The 20,567-nt window shown below is 55.7% G+C and overlaps 1 protein-coding gene across 1 annotated transcript in view; it reads left to right on the top strand.

Annotated features, from left to right (window-relative positions):
* Positions 1-928: 928 nt before the first annotated feature.
* Positions 929-20,567, top strand: part of srgap2 (SLIT-ROBO Rho GTPase activating protein 2) — a gene marked incomplete at its 5' end in the record, with an annotated part of 33,831 nt that continues 14,192 nt past the window's right edge. The window contains 8 exons of the mRNA XM_072461926.1: positions 929-1,005; positions 1,619-1,747; positions 2,651-2,872; positions 16,123-16,224; positions 16,393-16,590; positions 16,868-16,952; positions 18,859-18,886; positions 18,986-19,016. Coding sequence (XP_072318027.1) covers positions 929-1,005; positions 1,619-1,747; positions 2,651-2,872; positions 16,123-16,224; positions 16,393-16,590; positions 16,868-16,952; positions 18,859-18,886; positions 18,986-19,016 — 872 coding nt within the window. The remainder of the gene's footprint in view (positions 1,006-1,618; positions 1,748-2,650; positions 2,873-16,122; positions 16,225-16,392; positions 16,591-16,867; positions 16,953-18,858; positions 18,887-18,985; positions 19,017-20,567) is intronic.

Below are 20,567 nucleotides of genomic sequence, written 5' to 3'. Positions count from 1 at the left end.
ATGACCTTACAGAACAATGACCTAACAGAACAATGACCTAACAGAACAATGACCTTACAGAACAATGACCTAACAGAACACTGACCTAACAGAACAATGACCTTACAGAACAACGACCTTACAGAACAACGACCTAACAGAACACTGACCTAACAGAACACTGACCTAACAGAACACTGACCTAACAGAACAATGACCTTACAGAACAACGACCTTACAGAACAACGACCTAACAGAACACTGACCTAACAGAACACTGACCTAACAGAACAATGACCTAACAGAACAATGTCCTGACAGAACAATGACCTGACAGAACAATGACCTAACAGAACAATGACCTAACAGAACAATGACCTTACAGAACAATGTCCTGACAGAACAATGACCTTACAGAACAATGACCTAACAGAACAATGACCTAACAGAACAATGACCTTACAGAGCAATGACCTTACAGAACAATGACCTAACAGAACAATGACCTAACAGAACAATGACCTTACAGAGCAATGACCTTACAGAACAATGACCTAACAGAACAATGACCTAACAGAACACTGACCTTACAGAACACTGACCTTACAGAACAATGACCTTTACCGAACAACGACCTTACAGAACAACGACCTTACAGAACAACGACCTAACAGAACAATGACTTTACAGAACAACGACCTTACAGAACAACGACCTTACAGAACAACGACCTAACAGAACAATGACCTTTACCGAACAACGACCTTACAGAACAACGACCTTACAGAACAACGACCTAACAGAACAATGACCTTACAGAACAATGACTTTACAGAACAACGACCTTACAGAACAACGACCTCACAGAACAACGACCTTACAGAACAACGACCTTACAGACGCAGGTTTTTGGTATTTTGGCCTCACAGATCCTGGATGTTGTGTGTAGTCGACGTGCTGTTGTGCCCCTTTCAAAATGGCGGCCTCGGGTTGCTGCTGGACAAGTTCCCGGATGTGCGAGCGCACGTAGAGTTCGTTTACATGTCCAAGAGAAATCTGATCATCAAAAAATGTGACTTGAAGTGAAAGTACAACGACTGCTTCTGTTTTGTAGCTACAACACGACATTTCGACCTTTTGCTTCATGGTAATAGTTATTCAAAGAGATTGGGCCAAGAGTAAATGATCTTAAAAAGTGACTCAAACGGGACATTTTCAGCCGTAAGAAGCGCGTTTCATTGGTTGCACCTGTCGTCCTGGATTGATTTACTCGAGCGCCGAGTCTCGCCCCGAAACACCATCTTCCACGCTCTATTATCCAAAATCAATACTCGCGTCATCCTTCTGCTTTCCCTCGTTTTTCTCCCTGTTCAAGAGCATTCGATCAGCGCCGTGACGTGCAGCGCGTTTGGAACAGGAAACTTGTTCCTTTTGATGCAACTGATTCATTTTAAACTGATCTGGATTTAATGTTTTTAGACTTCATTTATTATGTTTAATTCACTGGATTTTCATATTTCTTTATTGTGGAGTGACAGTTTCTTTGCTCAACATAACTCCCATAGATACAAGTGTAGGCATGAAATATTAGTATTCATGTTTGTATTTTTAAAGCACAGTGTGGTTCTTTCCCTGGCAGCGACAGGCCAAATACACGGAGAACAAGCTGAAGGCGATTAAAGCCCGTAACGAGTATCTTCTGGCTCTGGAGGCGACGAACAGCTGCGTGTTCAAGTACTACATCCACGACCTCTCCGACATCATCGACGTGAGTGACGCTCGCTCTGGGACAGACTACACACATTTACTTTAAATACTCGGGTTAATATTGCAAACTGCAGAATAAATATTATACGTGATATTTTGAGTCAGAAAACTACATTAAAATGACATTTTATTCCTTTTATATTGATGTATTTTTAACAAGATTGGTAACATCTTTAATTCTAAGGTTTAGTATTTATTTTCTTTTTGCTTCTTTTTTTATTAGAACGTGGATTAAAAAAATGAATACAAACACACATAAAAACAAGCTGGACCAGAAACAACCTGACAATGTCCATGATGTCGTATGACAAAGTGAATCTTTTGAAACGTTGCATTTGACATCGTTTCGATGCCTCCACCTTTAATAAGACTTGAAACATTAATATTATGTTGTTATAACATCAAAGTTCTTGAATTTTTTACAATTTTACAGTTGTTTGGATCAACAAAAAATGGTCTTTGGGCCACATTTGGCCCCCGGGCTGTAGTTTGGACAAGTAGAAGATAAAGCAAGTAAAGGAGTAAAAGTAGACAATAAGGGCGTCGCATTAAAAAAAAAAAAAGAGTAATTAGAGCATATTAAAATCAAAATAATTGTCCCAATTTGTCCATTGTTTTTTAAATGTGACGGTTTTGAAGTTGAGTCCTGATGTTGTGCCGGGTTTAGTATGAGTACGAGTACGAGTACGAGTACGAGTACGAGTACTTATTTCCACAATTGTATCAGCTTTCATTTTGTGAAAACACAGACTGAATTGGACTTTGTTAATAACTAGATGCAGTAGTTTTCTAGCGTATGAACGTCTTTAGAACGATAGTTTGTGATATTGATCCTGATCATTTGCAGTTCTAATCCCACGTGTTCTAATCCCACGTCTACGTTCTGCTGTGCTTGACCTTTCAGTGCTGTGACCTGGGATACCACGCCAGTCTGCACCGGGCACTCAGGACGTACCTGTCGGCCGAGCAGAACGTGGAGGCGTCCAAGCACACCGGCCTCGAGGCGCTAGAGGGCGCCACCGAGAGCCTGGAGCCCAACGGGGACAAGCAGAAGCTGATGGAGACGTACAACAACGTGTTCTGCCCGCCCGCCAAGTTCGACTTCCAATCGCACATGGGAGACTTGGTACGAGCGCCGCCGTTAGCGCCGCCGTTAGCACCGCCGTTAGCACCACTGCGACGTTAAAAGGGTTTCTGTCGATATTATCCTGGAACGCTCCTGATGTCGCTGAAGAAGGGTTAATGTTAGAATTGATGCAGGTCGGAATAAACAAATGCATAAATATTCATCTCAAAAGAAAATAGTGCAGGGAAAACAGTTTTTGCCAAACTTTGCTAACTTAACCACGTAACTAGCATTAAATTGTGGCCATTTGAGAATTGTATCTTACGTTTTTATCTAGACTCTTGTCCCTAAAAAAACACATTCAAGTTAAAGTGCCTAAAGTGACAGGTTTTTACGATTCTCATGTAGTGTTTTTATACCTGTTCTGCAAATACAATATAGCTTTACACAAATGTTGAAAAATCTGTTGAAAATGACAGGAAGTGACATCACACCAGGGACAGGAAGTGACATCACACCAGGGACAGGAAGTGACATCAAACCAGGGACAGGAAGTGACATCACACCAGGGAAAGGAAGTGACATCACACCAGGGACAGGGACGTTCTGGTGTGTCGCCGCCTCTCGTGTGGGACGTTCTGGTGTGTCGCCGCCTCTCGTGTGGGACGTTCTGGTGTGTCGCCGCCTCTCGTGTGGGACGTTCTGGTGTGTCGCCGCCTCTCGTGTGGGACGTTCTGGTGTGTCGCCGCCTCTCGTGTGGGACGTTCTGGTGTGTCGCCGCCTCTCGTGTGGGACGTTCTGGTGTGTCGCCGCCTCTCGTGTGGGACGTTCTGGTGTGTCGCGGCCTCTCGTGTGGGACGTTCTGGTTTGTCGCCGCCTCTCGTGTGGGACGTTCTGGTGTGTCGCGGCCTCTCGTGTGGGACGTTCTGGTGTGTCGCCGCCTCTCGTGTGGGACGTTCTGGTGTGTCGCCGCCTCTCGTGTGGGACGTTCTGGTGTGTCGCCGCCTCTCGTGTGGGACGTTCTGGTGTGTCGCCGCCTCTCGTGTGGGACGTTCTGATGTGTCGCCGCCTCTCGTGTGGGACGTTCTGGTGTGTCGCCGCCTCTCGTGTGGGACGTTCTGGTGTGTCGCCGCCTCTCGTGTGGGACGTTCTGGTGTGTCGCCGCCTCTCGTGTGGGACGTTCTGGTGTGTCGCCGCCTCTCGTGTGGGACGTTCTGGTGTGTCGCCGCCTCTCGTGTGGGACGTTCTGGTGTGTCGCCGCCTCTCGTGTGGGACGTTCTGGTTTGTCGCCGCCTCTCGTGTGGGACGTTCTGGTGTGTCGCCGCCTCTCGTGTGGGACGTTCTGGTGTGTCGCCGCCTCTTGTGTGGGACGTTCTGGTGTGTCGCCACCTCTCGTGTGGGTCGTTCTGGTGTGTCGCCGCCTCTCGTGTGGGACGTTCTCTTTTGTCGCCGCCTCTCGTGTGGGACGTTCTGGTGTGTCGCCGCCTCTCGTGTGGGACGTTCTGGTGTGTCGCCGCCTCTCGTGTGGGACGTTCTGGTGTGTCGCCGCCTCTCGTGTGGGACGTTCTGGTGTGTCGCCGCCTCTCGTGTGGGATGTTCTCTTTTGTCGCCGCCTCTCGTGTGGGACGTTCTGGTTTGTCGCCGCCTCGTGTGGGACGTTCTGGTGTGTCGCCGCCTCTCGTGTGGGACGTTCTGGTGTGTCGCCGCCTCTCGTGTGGGACGTTCTCGTTTGTCGCCGCCTCTCGTGTGGGACGTTCTGGTGTGTCGCCGCCTCTCGTGTGGGACGTTCTGGTGTGTCGCCGCCACTCGTGTGGGACGTTCTGGTTTGTCGCCGCCTCTCGTGTGGGACGTTCTCTTTTGTCGCCGCCTCTCGTGTGGAACGTTCTCTTTTGTCGCCGCCTCTCGTGTGGGACGTTCTGGTGTGTCGCCGCCTCTCGTGTGGGACGTTCTGGTGTGTCGCCGCCTCTCGTGTGGGACGTTCTGGTTTGTCGCCGCCTCTCGTGTGGGACGTTCTGGTGTGTCGCCGCCTCTCGTGTGGGACGTTCTGGTGTGTCGCCGCCTCTCGTGTGGGACGTTCTGGTGTGTCGCCGCCTCTCGTGTGGGACGTTCTCTTTTGTCGCCGCCTCTCGTGTGGGACGTTCTGGTGTGTCGCCGCCTCTCGTGTGGGACGTTCTGGTGTGTCGCCGCCTCTCGTGTGGGACGTTCTGGTGTGTCGCCGCCTCTCGTGTGGGACGTTCTGGTGTGTCGCCGCCTCTCGTGTGGGACGTTCTGGTGTGTCGCCGCCTCTCGTGTGGGACGTTCTGGTGTGTCGCCGCCTCTCGTGTGGGACGTTCTGGTGTGTCGCCGCCTCTCGTGTGGGACGTTCTGGTGTGTCGCCGCCTCTCGTGTGGGACGTTCTGGTTTGTCGCCGCCTCTCGTGTGGGACGTTCTGGTTTGTCGCCGCCTCTCGTGTGGGACGTTCTGGTGTGTCGCCGCCTCTCGTGTGGGACGTTCTGGTTTGTCGCCGCCTCTCGTGTGGGACGTTCTGGTGTGTCGCCGCCTCTCGTGTGGGACGTTCTCTTTTGTCGCCGCCTCTCGTGTGGGACGTTCTGGTTTGTCGCCGCCTCTCGTGTGGGACGTTCTGGTGTGTCGCCGCCTCTCGTGTGGGACGTTCTGGTGTGTCGCCGCCTCTCGTGTGGGACGTTCTGGTGTGTCGCCGCCTCTCGTGTGGGACGTTCTGGTGTGTCGCCGCCTCTCGTGTGGGACGTTCTCTTTTGTCGCCGCCTCTCGTGTGGGACGTTCTGGTGTGTCGCCGCCTCTCGTGTGGGACGTTCTGGTGTGTCGCCGCCTCTCGTGTGGGACGTTCTGGTGTGTCGCCGCCTCTCGTGTGGGACGTTCTCTTTTGTCGCCGCCTCTCGTGTGGGACGTTCTGGTGTGTCGCCGCCTCTCGTGTGGGACGTTCTGGTGTGTCGCCGCCTCTCGTGTGGGACGTTCTGGTGTGTCGCCGCCTCTCGTGTGGGACGTTCTGGTGTGTCGCCGCCTCTCGTGTGGGACGTTCTGGTGTGTCGCCGCCTCTCGTGTGGGACGTTCTGGTGTGTCGCCGCCTCTCGTGTGGGACGTTCTGGTGTGTCGCCGCCTCTCGTGTGGGACGTTCTGGTGTGTCGCCGCCTCTCGTGTGGGACGTTCTGGTGTGTCGCCGCCTCTCGTGTGGGACGTTCTGGTGTGTCGCCGCCTCTCGTGTGGGACGTTCTGGTGTGTCGCCGCCTCTCGTGTGGGACGTTCTGGTGTGTCGCCGCCTCTCGTGTGGGACGTTCCGGTGTGTCGCCGCCTCTCGTGTGGGACGTTCCGGTGTGTCGCGGCCTCTCGTGTGGGACGTTCTGGTGTGTCGCCGCCTCTCGTGTGGGACGTTCTGGTGTGTCGCCGCCTCTCGTGTGGGACGTTCTGGTGTGTCGCCGCCTCTCGTGTGGGACGTTCTGGTGTTTCGCCGCCTCTCGTGTGGGACGTTCTGGTGTGTCGCCGCCTCTCGTGTGGGACGTTCTGGTGTGTCGCCGCCTCTCGTGTGGGACGTTCTGGTGTGTCGCCGCCTCTCGTGTGGGACGTTTTGGTGTGTCGCCGCCTCTCGTGTGGGACGTTCTGGTGTGTCGCCGCCTCTCGTGTGGGACGTTCTGGTGTGTCGCCGCCTCTCGTGTGGGACGTTCTGGTGTGTCGCCGCCTCTCGTGTGGGACGTTCTGGTGTGTCGCCGCCTCTCGTGTGGGACGTTCTGGTGTGTCGCCGCCTCTCGTGTGGGACGTTCTGGTGTGTCGCCGCCTCTCGTGTGGGACGTTCTGGTGTGTCGCCGCCTCTCGTTTGGGATGTTCTCTTTTGTCGCCGCCTCTCGTGTGGGACGTTTTGGTGTGTCGCCGCCTCTCGTGTGGGACGTTCTGGTGTGTCGCCGCCTCTCGTGTGGGACGTTCTGGTTTGTCGCCGCCTCTCGTGTGGGACGTTCTGGTGTGTCGCCGCCTCTCGTGTGGGACGTTCTGGTGTGTCGCCGCCTCTCGTGTGGGACGTTCTGGTTTGTCGCCGCCTCTCGTGTGGGACGTTCTGGTGTGTCGCCGCCTCTCGTGTGGGACGTTCTGGTTTGTCGCCGCCTCTCGTGTGGGACGTTCTGGTGTGTCGCCGCCTCTCGTGTGGGACGTTCTGGTGTGTCGCCGCCTCTCGTGTGGGACGTTCTGGTGTGTCGCCGCCTCTCGTGTGGGACGTTCTGGTGTGTCGCGGCCTCTCGTGTGGGACGTTCTGGTGTGTCGCCGCCTCTCGTGTGGGACGTTCTGGTGTGTCGCGGCCTCTCGTGTGGGACGTTCTGGTGTGTCGCCGCCTCTCGTGTGGGACGTTCTCTTTTGTCGCCGCCTCTCGTGTGGGACGTTCTGGTGTGTCGCCGCCTCTCGTGTGGGACGTTCTGGTGTGTCGCCGCCTCTCGTGTGGGACGTTCTGGTGTGTCGCCGCCTCTCGTGTGGGACGTTCTGGTGTGTCGCCGCCTCTCGTGTGGGACGTTCTGGTGTGTCGCCGCCTCTCGTGTGGGACGTTCTGGTGTGTCGCCGCCTCTCGTGTGGGACGTTCTGGTTTGTCGCGGCCTCTCGTGTGGGACGTTCTGGTGTGTCGCCGCCTCTCGTGTGGGACGTTCTGGTGTGTCGCCGCCTCTCGTGTGGGACGTTCTGGTGTGTCGCCGCCTCTCGTGTGGGACGTTCTGGTGTGTCGCCGCCTCTCGTGTGGGACGTTCTGGTGTGTCGCCGCCTCTCGTGTGGGACGTTCTGGTGTGTCGCCGCCTCTCGTGTGGGACGTTCTGGTGTGTCGCCGCCTCTCGTGTGGGACGTTCTGGTGTGTCGCCGCCTCTCGTGTGGGACGTTCTGGTGTGTCGCCGCCTCTCGTGTGGGACGTTCTGGTGTGTCGCCGCCTCTCGTGTGGGACGTTCTGGTGTGTCGCCGCCTCTCGTGTGGGACGTTCTGGTGTGTCGCCGCCTCTCGTGTGGGACGTTCTGGTGTGTCGCCGCCTCTCGTGTGGGACGTTCTGGTGTGTCGCCGCCTCTCGTGTGGGACGTTCTCTTTTGTCGCCGCCTCTCGTGTGGGACGTTCTGGTGTGTCGCCGCCTCTCGTGTGGGACGTTCTGGTGTGTCGCCGCCTCTCGTGTGGGACGTTCTGGTGTGTCGCCGCCTCTCGTGTGGGACGTTCTGGTTTGTCGCCGCCTCTCGTGTGGGACGTTCTCTTTTGTCGCCGCCTCTCGTGTGGGACGTTCTGGTGTGTCGCCGCCTCTCGTGTGGGACGTTCTGGTGTGTCGCCGCCTCTCGTGTGGGACGTTCTGGTTTGTCGCCGCCTCTCGTGTGGGACGTTCTGGTGTGTCGCCGCCTCTCGTGTGGGACGTTCTGGTGTGTCGCCGCCTCTCGTGTGGGACGTTCTGGTGTGTCGCCGCCTCTCGTGTGGGACGTTCTGGTGTGTCGCCGCCTCTCGTGTGGGACGTTCTGGTGTGTCGCCGCCTCTCGTGTGGGACGTTCTGGTGTGTCGCCGCCTCTCGTGTGGGACGTTCTGGTGTGTCGCCGCCTCTCGTGTGGGACGTTCTGGTGTGTCGCCGCCTCTCGTGTGGGACGTTCTGGTGTGTCGCCGCCTCTCGTGTGGGACGTTCTGGTGTGTCGCCGCCTCTCGTGTGGGACGTTCTGGTGTGTCGCCGCCTCTCGTGTGGGACGTTCTGGTGTGTCGCCGCCTCTCGTGTGGGACGTTCTGGTGTGTCGCGGCCTCTCGTGTGGGACGTTCTGGTGTGTCGCCGCCTCTCGTGTGGGACGTTCTGGTGTGTCGCCGCCTCTCGTGTGGGACGTTCTCTTTTGTCGCCGCCTCTCGTGTGGGACGTTCTGGTGTGTCGCCGCCTCTCGTGTGGGACGTTCTGGTGTGTCGCCGCCTCTCGTGTGGGACGTTCTGGTGTGTCGCCGCCTCTCGTGTGGGACGTTCTGGTGTGTCGCCGCCTCTCGTGTGGGACGTTCTGGTGTGTCGCCGCCTCTCGTGTGGGACGTTCTGGTGTGTCGCCGCCTCTCGTGTGGGACGTTCTGGTGTGTCGCCGCCTCTCGTGTGGGACGTTCTGGTGTGTCGCCGCCTCTCGTGTGGGACGTTCTGGTTTGTCGCCGCCTCTCGTGTGGGACGTTCTGGTTTGTCGCCGCCTCTCGTGTGGGACGTTCTGGTGTGTCGCCGCCTCTCGTGTGGGACGTTCTCTTTTGTCGCCGCCTCTCGTGTGGGACGTTCTGGTTTGTCGCCGCCTCTCGTGTGGGACGTTCTGGTGTGTCGCCGCCTCTCGTGTGGGACGTTCTGGTGTGTCGCCGCCTCTCGTGTGGGACGTTCTGGTGTGTCGCCGCCTCTCGTGTGGGACGTTCTGGTGTGTCGCCGCCTCTCGTGTGGGACGTTCTGGTGTGTCGCCGCCTCTCGTGTGGGACGTTCTCTTTTGTCGCCGCCTCTCGTGTGGGACGTTCTGGTGTGTCGCCGCCTCTCGTGTGGGACGTTCTGGTGTGTCGCCGCCTCTCGTGTGGGACGTTCTGGTGTGTCGCCGCCTCTCGTGTGGGACGTTCTCTTTTGTCGCCGCCTCTCGTGTGGGACGTTCTGGTGTGTCGCCGCCTCTCGTGTGGGACGTTCTGGTGTGTCGCCGCCTCTCGTGTGGGACGTTCTGGTGTGTCGCCGCCTCTCGTGTGGGACGTTCTGGTGTGTCGCCGCCTCTCGTGTGGGACGTTCTGGTGTGTCGCCGCCTCTCGTGTGGGACGTTCTGGTGTGTCGCCGCCTCTCGTGTGGGACGTTCTGGTGTGTCGCCGCCTCTCGTGTGGGACGTTCTGGTGTGTCGCCGCCTCTCGTGTGGGACGTTCTGGTGTGTCGCCGCCTCTCGTGTGGGACGTTCTGGTGTGTCGCCGCCTCTCGTGTGGGACGTTCTGGTGTGTCGCCGCCTCTCGTGTGGGACGTTCTGGTGTGTCGCCGCCTCTCGTGTGGGACGTTCCGGTGTGTCGCCGCCTCTCGTGTGGGACGTTCTGGTTTGTCGCCGCCTCTCGTGTGGGACGTTCTGGTGTGTCGCGGCCTCTCGTGTGGGACGTTCTGGTGTGTCGCCGCCTCTCGTGTGGGACGTTCTGGTGTGTCGCCGCCTCTCGTGTGGGACGTTCTGGTGTTTCGCCGCCTCTCGTGTGGGACGTTCTGGTGTGTCGCCGCCTCTCGTGTGGGACGTTCTGGTGTGTCGCCGCCTCTCGTGTGGGACGTTCTGGTGTGTCGCCGCCTCTCGTGTGGGACGTTTTGGTGTGTCGCCGCCTCTCGTGTGGGACGTTCTGGTGTGTCGCCGCCTCTCGTGTGGGACGTTCTGGTGTGTCGCCGCCTCTCGTGTGGGACGTTCTGGTGTGTCGCCGCCTCTCGTGTGGGACGTTCTGGTGTGTCGCCGCCTCTCGTGTGGGACGTTCTGGTGTGTCGCCGCCTCTCGTGTGGGACGTTCTGGTGTGTCGCCGCCTCTCGTGTGGGACGTTCTGGTGTGTCGCGGCCTCTCGTGTGGGACGTTCTGGTGTGTCGCCGCCTCTCGTTTGGGATGTTCTCTTTTGTCGCCGCCTCTCGTGTGGGACGTTTTGGTGTGTCGCCGCCTCTCGTGTGGGACGTTCTGGTGTGTCGCCGCCTCTCGTGTGGGACGTTCTGGTGTGTCGCCGCCTCTCGTGTGGGACGTTCTGGTGTGTCGCCGCCTCTCGTGTGGGACGTTTTGGTGTGTCGCCGCCTCTCGTGTGGGACGTTCTGGTGTGTCGCGGCCTCTCGTGTGGGACGTTCTGGTGTGTCGCCGCCTCTCGTGTGGGACGTTCTGGTGTGTCGCCGCCTCTCGTGTGGGACGTTCTGGTGTGTCGCGGCCTCTCGTGTGGGACGTTCTGGTGTGTCGCCGCCTCTCGTGTGGGACGTTCTGGTGTGTCGCCGCCTCTCGTGTGGGACGTTCTGGTGTGTCGCCGCCTCTCGTGTGGGACGTTCTGGTGTGTCGCCGCCTCTCGTGTGGGACGTTCTGGTGTGTCGCCGCCTCTCGTGTGGGACGTTCTGGTGTGTCGCGGCCTCTCGTGTGGGACGTTCTGGTGTGTCGCCGCCTCTCGTGTGGGACGTTCTGGTGTGTCGCGGCCTCTCGTGTGGGACGTTCTGGTGTGTCGCCGCCTCTCGTGTGGGACGTTCTCTTTTGTCGCCGCCTCTCGTGTGGGACGTTCTGGTGTGTCGCCGCCTCTCGTGTGGGACGTTCTGGTGTGTCGCCGCCTCTCGTGTGGGACGTTCTGGTGTGTCGCCGCCTCTCGTGTGGGACGTTCTGGTGTGTCGCCGCCTCTCGTGTGGGACGTTCTGGTGTGTCGCCGCCTCTCGTGTGGGACGTTCTGGTTTGTCGCGGCCTCTCGTGTGGGACGTTCTGGTGTGTCGCCGCCTCTCGTGTGGGACGTTCTGGTGTGTCGCCGCCTCTCGTGTGGGACGTTCTGGTGTGTCGCCGCCTCTCGTGTGGGACGTTCTGGTGTGTCGCCGCCTCTCGTGTGGGACGTTCTGGTGTGTCGCCGCCTCTCGTGTGGGACGTTCTGGTGTGTCGCCGCCTCTCGTGTGGGACGTTCTGGTGTGTCGCCGCCTCTCGTGTGGGACGTTCTGGTGTGTCGCCGCCTCTCGTGTGGGACGTTCTGGTGTGTCGCCGCCTCTCGTGTGGGACGTTCTGGTGTGTCGCCGCCTCTCGTGTGGGACGTTCTGGTGTGTCGCCGCCTCTCGTGTGGGACGTTCTCTTTTGTCGCCGCCTCTCGTGTGGGACGTTCTGGTGTGTCGCCGCCTCTCGTGTGGGACGTTCTGGTGTGTCGCCGCCTCTCGTGTGGGACGTTCTGGTGTGTCGCCGCCTCTCGTGTGGGACGTTCTGGTGTGTCGCCGCCTCTCGTGTGGGACGTTCTGGTGTGTCGCCGCCTCTCGTGTGGGACGTTCTGGTGTGTCGCCGCCTCTCGTGTGGGACGTTCTGGTGTGTCGCCGCCTCTCGTGTGGGACGTTCTGGTGTGTCGCCGCCTCTCGTGTGGGACGTTCTGGTGTGTCGCCGCCTCTCGTGTGGGACGTTCTGGTGTGTCGCCGCCTCTCGTGTGGGACGTTCTGGTGTGTCGCCGCCTCTCGTGTGGGACGTTCTGGTGTGTCGCTGCCTCTCGTGTGGGACGTTCTGGTGTGTCGCCGCCTCTCGTGTGGGACGTTCTGGTGTGTCGCCGCCTCTCGTGTGGGACGTTCTGGTGTGTCGCCGCCTCTCGTGTGGGACGTTCTGGTGTGTCGCCGCCTCTCGTGTGGGACGTTCTGGTGTGTCGCCGCCTCTCGTGTGGGACGTTCTGGTTTGTCGCCGCCTCTCGTGTGGGACGTTCTGGTGTGTCGCCGCCTCTCGTGTGGGACGTTCTGGTGTGTCGCCGCCTCTCGTGTGGGACGTTCTGGTGTGTCGCCGCCTCTCGTGTGGGACGTTCTCTTTTGTCGCCGCCTCTCGTGTGGGACGTTCTGGTGTGTCGCCGCCTCTCGTGTGGGACGTTCTGGTGTGTCGCCGCCTCTCGTGTGGGACGTTCTGGTGTGTCGCCGCCTCTCGTGTGGGACGTTCTGGTGTGTCGCCGCCTCTCGTGTGGGACGTTCTGGTGTGTCGCCGCCTCTCGTGTGGGACGTTCTGGTGTGTCGCCGCCTCTCGTGTGGGACGTTCTGGTGTGTCGCCGCCTCTCGTGTGGGACGTTCTGGTGTGTCGCCGCCTCTCGTGTGGGACGTTCTGGTGTGTCGCCGCCTCTCGTGTGGGACGTTCTGGTGTGTCGCCGCCTCTCGTGTGGGACGTTCTGGTGTGTCGCCGCCTCTCGTGTGGGACGTTCTGGTGTGTCGCCGCCTCTCGTGTGGGACGTTCTGGTGTGTCGCCGCCTCTCGTGTGGGACGTTCTGGTGTGTCGCCGCCTCTCGTGTGGGACGTTCTGGTGTGTCGCCGCCTCTCGTGTGGGACGTTCTGGTGTGTCGCCGCCTCTCGTGTGGGACGTTCTAGTGTGTCGCCGCCTCTCGTGTGGGACGTTCTGGTGTGTCGCCGCCTCTCGTGTGGGACGTTCTGGTGTGTCGCCGCCTCTCGTGTGGGACGTTCTGGTGTGTCGCCGCCTCTCGTGTGGGACGTTCTGGTGTGTCGCCGCCTCTCGTGTGGGACGTTTTGGTGTGTCGCCGCCTCTCGTGTGGGACGTTCTGGTGTGTCGCCGCCTCTCGTGTGGGACGTTTTGGTGTGTCGCCGCCTCTCGTGTGGGACGTTCTGGTGTGTCGCCGCCTCTCGTGTGGGACGTTCTGGTGTGTCGCCGCCTCTCGTGTGGGACGTTCTGGTGTGTCGCCGCCTCTCGTGTGGGACGTTCTGGTGTGTCGCCGCCTCTCGTGTGGGACGTTCTCTTTTGTCGCCGCCTCTCGTGTGGGACGTTCTGGTTTGTCGCCGCCTCTCGTGTGGGACGTTCTCTTTTGTCGCCGCCTCTCGTGTGGGACGTTCTGGTGTGTCGCCGCCTCTCGTGTGGGACGTTCTGGTGTGTCGCCGCCTCTCGTGTGGGACGTTCTGGTTTGTCGCCGCCTCTCGTGTGGGACGTTCTCTTTTGTCGCCGCCTCTCGTGTGGGACGTTCTGGTGTGTCGCCGCCTCTCGTGTGGGACGTTCTGGTTTGTCGCCGCCTCTCGTGTGGGACGTTCTGGTTTGTCGCCGCCTCTCGTGTGGGACGTTCTGGTGTGTCGCCGCCTCTCGTGTGGGACGTTCTCTTTTGTCGCCGCCTCTCGTGTGGGACGTTCTGGTTTGTCGCCGCCTCTCGTGTGGGACGTTCTGGTGTGTCGCCGCCTCTCGTGTGGGACGTTCTGGTGTGTCGCCGCCTCTCGTGTGGGACGTTCTGGTGTGTCGCCGCCTCTCGTGTGGGACGTTCTGGTGTGTCGCCGCCTCTCGTGTGGGACGTTCTCTTTTGTCGCCGCCTCTCGTGTGGGACGTTCTGGTGTGTCGCCGCCTCTCGTGTGGGACGTTCTGGTGTGTCGCCGCCTCTCGTGTGGGACGTTCTGGTGTGTCGCCGCCTCTCGTGTGGGACGTTCTCTTTTGTCGCCGCCTCTCGTGTGGGACGTTCTGGTGTGTCGCCGCCTCTCGTGTGGGACGTTCTGGTGTGTCGCCGCCTCTCGTGTGGGACGTTCTGGTGTGTCGCCGCCTCTCGTGTGGGACGTTCTGGTGTGTCGCCGCCTCTCGTGTGGGACGTTCTGGTGTGTCGCCGCCTCTCGTGTGGGACGTTCTGGTGTGTCGCCGCCTCTCGTATGGGACGTTCTCTTTTGTCGCCGCCTCTCGTGTGGGACGTTCTGGTGTGTCGCCGCCTCTCGTGTGGGACGTTCTGGTGTGTCGCCGCCTCTCGTGTGGGACGTTCTGGTGTGTCGCCGCCTCTCGTGTGGGACGTTCTGGTGTGTCGCCGCCTCTCGTGTGGGATGTTCTGGTGTGTCGCCGCCTCTCGTGTGGGACGTTCTGGTGTGTCGCCGCCTCTCGTGTGGGACGTTCTGGTGTGTCGCCGCCTCTCGTGTGGGACGTTCTGGTGTGTCGCCGCCTCTCGTGTGGGACGTTCTGGTGTGTCGCCGCCTCTCGTGTGGGACGTTCTAGTGTGTCGCCGCCTCTCGTGTGGGACGTTCTGGTGTGTCGCCGCCTCTCGTGTGGGACGTTCTGGTGTGTCGCCGCCTCTCGTGTGGGACGTTCTGGTGTGTCGCCGCCTCTCGTGTGGGACGTTCTGGTGTGTCGCCGCCTCTCGTGTGGGACGTTCTGGTGTGTCGCCGCCTCTCGTGTGGGACGTTCTCTTTTGTCGCCGCCTCTCGTGTGGGACGTTCTGGTGTGTCGCCGCCTCTCGTGTGGGACGTTCTGGTGTGTCGCCGCCTCTCGTGTGGGACGTTCTGGTGTGTCGCCGCCTCTCGTGTGGGACGTTCTGGTGTGTCGCCGCCTCTCGTGTGGGACGTTCTGGTGTGTCGCCGCCTCTCGTGTGGGACGTTCTGGTGTGTCGCCGCCTCTCGTGTGGGACGTTCTGGTGTGTCGCCGCCTCTCGTGTGGGACGTTCTCTTTTGTCGCCGCCTCTCGTGTGGGACGTTCTGGTGTGTCGCCGCCTCTCGTGTGGGACGTTCTGGTGTGTCGCCGCCTCTCGTGTGGGACGTTCTGGTGTGTCGCCGCCTCTCGTGTGGGACGTTCTGGTGTGTCGCCGCCTCTCGTGTGGGACGTTCTGGTGTGTCGCCGCCTCTCGTGTGGGACGTTCTGGTGTGTCGCCGCCTCTCGTGTGGGACGTTCTGGTGTGTCGCCGCCTCTCGTGTGGGACGTTCTGGTGTGTCGCCGCCTCTCGTGTGGGACGTTCTGGTGTGTCGCCGCCTCTCGTGTGGGACGTTCTGGTGTGTCGCCGCCTCTCGTGTGGGACGTTCTGGTGTGTCGCCGCCTCTCGTGTGGGACGTTTTGGTGTGTCGCCGCCTCTCGTGTGGGACGTTCTGGTGTGTCGCCGCCTCTCGTGTGGGACGTTTTGGTGTGTCGCCGCCTCTCGTGTGGGACGTTCTGGTGTGTCGCCGCCTCTCGTGTGGGACGTTCTGGTGTGTCGCCGCCTCTCGTGTGGGACGTTCTGGTGTGTCGCCGCCTCTCGTGTGGGACGTTCTGGTTTGTCGCCGCCTCTCGTGTGGGACGTTCTCTTTTGTCGCCGCCTCTCGTGTGGGACGTTCTGGTGTGTCGCCGCCTCTCGTGTGGGACGTTCTGGTGTGTCGCCGCCTCTCGTGTGGGACGTTCTGGTTTGTCGCCGCCTCTCGTGTGGGACGTTCTCTTTTGTCGCCGCCTCTCGTGTGGGACGTTCTGGTGTGTCGCCGCCTCTCGTGTGGGACGTTCTGGTGTGTCGCCGCCTCTCGTGTGGGACGTTCTGGTGTGTCGCCGCCTCTCGTGTGGGACGTTCTGGTGTGTCGCCGCCTCTCGTGTGGGACGTTCTGGTGTGTCGCCGCCTCTCGTGTGGGACGTTCTGGTTTGTCGCCGCCTCTCGTGTGGGACGTTCTGGTTTGTCGCCGCCTCTCGTGTGGGACGTTCTCTTTTGTCGCCGCCTCTCGTGTGGGACGTTCTGGTGTGTCGCCGCCTCTCGTGTGGGACGTTCTGGTGTGTCGCCGCCTCTCGTGTGGGACGTTCTGGTGTGTCGCCGCCTCTCGTGTGGGACGTTCTGGTTTGTCGCCGCCTCTCGTGTGGGACGTTCTGGTGTGTCGCCGCCTCTCGTGTGGGACGTTCTGGTGTGTCGCCGCCTCTCGTGTGGGACGTTCTGGTGTGTCGCCGCCTCTCGTGTGGGACGTTCTGGTGTGTTAACTGCTTGGCGTCCTCTGCACAGATGGGCGTGGTCTGTGCGCAGCAGCCTCTGGAGGGTGAACTCCTGCAGAGGTGTCAGCAGCTGCAGTGTCGTCTCTCCACGCTGCAGATCGAGAACGACGAGGTACCAACTTTTATCAGAACTCGTTTTGTAAGATTCAGATTTTCCTTAATAACAACAATGACTTTTATCGCACATTTTATTCCGTATCGTGATTTGGGCCACATTTCCTGGCGCTCTGACCCTGATCCCCCCTGCCCCCGTCCCCGTCCCCTTCTGTGTGTGTCCCAGGTGAAGAAGACGATGGAGGCCACGCTGTCCACCATCCAGGACATGGTGACGGTGGAGGACTACGACGTGTCCGAGTGTTTCCACCACAGCAACAGCATGGAGTCGGTCAAGTCGTCCTTCAGCGAGTCGTACCTGAGCAAACCCAGCCTGGCCAAGCGCCGCGCCAACCAGCAGGAGACGGAGCAGTTCCACTTCACTGTACGTCAGGAGGGTTCAGGGGACGGGACAGGGACGGGGACACTTCACTGTACGTCAGGGGGATTCAGGGGACGGGACAGGGACAGGGACACTTCACTGTACGTCAGGGATTATTCAGGGCACGGGACAGGGACACTTCACTGTACGTGGTTATTCAGGGGACAGGACAGGACGGGACACTGTTACATTGAGATGAAATGACTCTTGATAATACCTTTTTTTAAACTCAAATGTCACTGGCATCGTCACGGCAACAATGGTGAATCTTCTGTTGTAGAAGCTGAAAGAGTTTCTGGAGGGAAGGAACCTGATCACCAAACTCCAGGCCAAACACGACCTCATCAACAAGACGCTGGGAGAAAGTCAGTATTCACCCTTTTTATCCTTTTTCCTCCTCTTTTCTTCCGTTTTCTCCCATTTTTAAAACAATTTTCTCTTTTCTCCTCTCTTCTCCTGTACTCTGGGCTCCTTCTGCTCTAGTGAATTACATTTTAGACTTTTGTGGGTTCTATTGTTCATTTTAAACGCTTTATATTGGTATAAAACTGTTTAATATTAAAGACTTTCCGTTCAAAACTACAAAACTGACTTCTCGTAGGTTTTTAGTCTGGAAAATGCCATGTTTGAACCCAAAGTCCCAAAGGGGTACGAAGTTCAGTCTTTTCTGGTCATGAGTTACCCAAGTGTGGGACAGCAAGTGTGGGACAGCAAGTGTGGGACAGCAAGTGTGGGACAGCAAGTGTGGGACTGCAAGTGTGGGACTGCAAGTGTGGGACAGCAAGTGTGGGACAGCAAGTGTGGGACTGCAAGTGTGGGACAGCAAGTGTGGGACTGCAAGTGTGGGACAGCAAGTGTGGGACTGCAAGTGTGGAACTGCAAGTGTGGGACTGCAAGTGTGGGACAGCAAGTGTGGGACTGCAAGTGTGGGACAGCAAGTGTGGGACAGCAAGTGTGGGACTGCAAGTGTGGAACTGCAAGTGTGGGACTGCAAGTGTGGGACAGCAAGTGTGGGACAGCAAGTGTGGGACTGCAAGTGTGGGACAGCAAGTGTGGGACTGCAAGTGTGGAACTGCAAGTGTGGGACAGCAAGTGTGGGACTGCAAGTGTGGAACTGCAAGTGTGGGACAGCAAGTGTGGGACTGCAAGTGTGGGACAGCAAGTGTGGGACTGCAAGTGTGGAACTGCAAGTGTGGGACAGCAAGTGTGGGACTGCAAGTGTGGGACAGCAAGTGTGGGACTGCAAGTGTGGGACAGCAAGTGTGGGACTGCAAGTGTGGGACAGCAAGTGTGGGACAGCAAGTGTGGGACAGCAAGTGTGGGACAGCAAGTGTGGGACAGCAAGTGTGGGACAGCAAGTGTGGGACAGCAAGTGTCCACAGCTCACAGGAAATAGCGCGTCTGCTTTCCAGATGCATTTATTTTTAGTCTCACATATAAAGTCTATGATAATAGTAAAAAGAAATATAGTTCATTGAATTTGTGTGTTTGCTTTGGGTTTTAGTGACTTTTAATCATATTTCTTTGGACTTTGTAGAAAACCACGATAATGACAAAGTTAAACTGATTAAACTTTTACAGAATGTGTTAAAATGCACTGTCCCTGAAATGAAGAAATAAATTAATAAAACACATAAGACACATTGTTTTTAATTGTGGTAAATATTAGATTTTAGGTTCAGTCTAATTCATTTCTTTAAGTGGTTTGATTTGCACAAAAATCCGATCGTTGTGATTTCTGGTCTTATGAACGTCGGCTGCTGTTTCAGGCTCAAATCTGATTATTACTAAATCTGATGCGAGTAGTCTGATTTCCTCGAGTAGTCTGATTTCCTTCTGATCTTGGTCCCTCTGATTATTCACATCACGTTTTCACACTTTGCAGGTCATTTGAATAAACTTAAATGAGAGAGAATGAGATTTTTGCGTCTGAAATGCTGTTTCCTTCACCACAGGAAGATGAGGCTAAAATGATCTAATGTGACACAAATGTAAAAAATGGTTTAGAATTAGTTAAAAAATCATCGTTCTTTGTTTTCCAAATACAACAGTCTAAATCCAATAATGATCTGATTTATGTCAGACGTGTTATCTGATTATTCTTATTCCATGTCATTAAAGCGATTAAGTCGGAGCCTGAATCTGGAGTAAGAGTTTGTAGTTTGTTTTCACCACATGAAACATGTTTGTGATGTGGAAGTGGAAGTGGAAGTGGAAGTGGAAGTGGAAGTGGCTCTAATCTTGTCACATCCTGTTTCCTGTTTCCTCCAGGTCAAAAGACCGACTGTTGCCTCGCCAGGTACTGTACACCCACACTCACTGTAGTTCTGACCCAACTGTAGTTCTGAAATAGACTTTACGTGTTGTATTTATGTTGTTTTTCCATGTTTTCTTTCAGTGGACGGAGGAACTCGTCCGTACGGAAGCAGGTATGAGCTTTTTACTGCCGTGTTTGTGGAAGTCATTTACAATATTTACAAGTGCCTTCTCCAGGAATGAATCTAAACTTTAGTCACTTCACCATTTTAAAGCACAAATGTGTAAATGTGTGTGGAATAAACCTGGACTAAACCAGGTCTAAACCAGCACTAAACCTGGACTAAACCAGGTCTAAACCAGGACTAAACCTGGACTAAACCAGGACTAAACCAGGTCTAAACCAGGACTAAACCTGGACTAAACCAGGACTAAACCTGGTCTAAACCAGAACTAAACCAGGACTAAACCTGGACTAAACCAGGACTAAACCAGGTCTAAACCAGGACTAAACCAGGACTAAACCAGGACTAAACCTGGACTAAACCAGGTCTAAACCAGGACTAAACCAGGAATAAACCAGGACTAAACCAGGACTAAACCAGGTCTAAACCAGAACTAAACCAGGACTAAACCTGGACTAAACCAGGTCTAAACCAGCACTAAACCTGGACTAAACCAGGTCTAAACCAGGACTAAACCAGGTCTAAACCAGGACTAAACCTGGACTAAACCAGGACTAAACCAGGACTAAACCAGGACTAAACCAGGACTAAACCAGGTCTAAACCAGAACTAAACCAGGACTAAACCTGGACTAAACCAGGTCTAAACCAGCACTAAACCAGCACTAAACCAGCACTAAACCAGGACTAAACCAGCACTAAACCAGGACTAAACCAGCACTAAACCGGGAACAAACCAGGACTAAACCGGGACTAAACCGGGCTAAACTCCCTGGTCATCTAAAACCTACAAAAATCTAGTGGACATGTGGTTCAGCGATGTCAGCGCTCGTTAAGCAAATGTCATTTACATTTATTCCTCCTGATGGTTATTATATATATATATATATATATATATATATATATTTATATATATATATATATATATATATATATATATATATATATATATATATTTATATATATATATATATATATATATATTTATATATATATATATATATATATATATTTATATATATATATATATATATATATATATATATATATTTATATATATATATATATATATATATATATATTTATATATATATATATATTTATATATATATTTATATATATATATATATATATATATATATATATATATATATTTATATATATTTATATATATATATATATTATATATATATATATATATATTATATATATATTTATATATATATATATATATATTATATATATATATTATATATATATATATATATATATTATATATATATATTATATATATATATATAGTAAGTCACTCTGTCATTCATGTTGCATTAGAGTGTGTTCTCTCCACGAGCTCTCCACGTCTCTGAGTCGGATGTGACAAAAACCAACAAACAAAGAAGAACACGGTGTCATAGCAACAGACGAGTGTGTGTGCACCGGGGGCCCTAGTGCGCTCACCGGGGCCTATAGTGTGAAAATGAACAAACATGAACCTTGATTCATTCTGCTATTTGTTTATTTATTTATTTATCACTTCTTC

Source organism: Eucyclogobius newberryi, unplaced genomic scaffold, assembly GCF_026437365.1.
Source record: "Eucyclogobius newberryi isolate DKJ021-1_F unplaced genomic scaffold, fEucNew1.0.hap1 SCAF_341, whole genome shotgun sequence".
NCBI lineage: Eukaryota > Metazoa > Chordata > Actinopteri > Gobiiformes > Gobiidae > Eucyclogobius > Eucyclogobius newberryi.
This window is presented reverse-complemented; position numbering and strand designations above follow the sequence as displayed.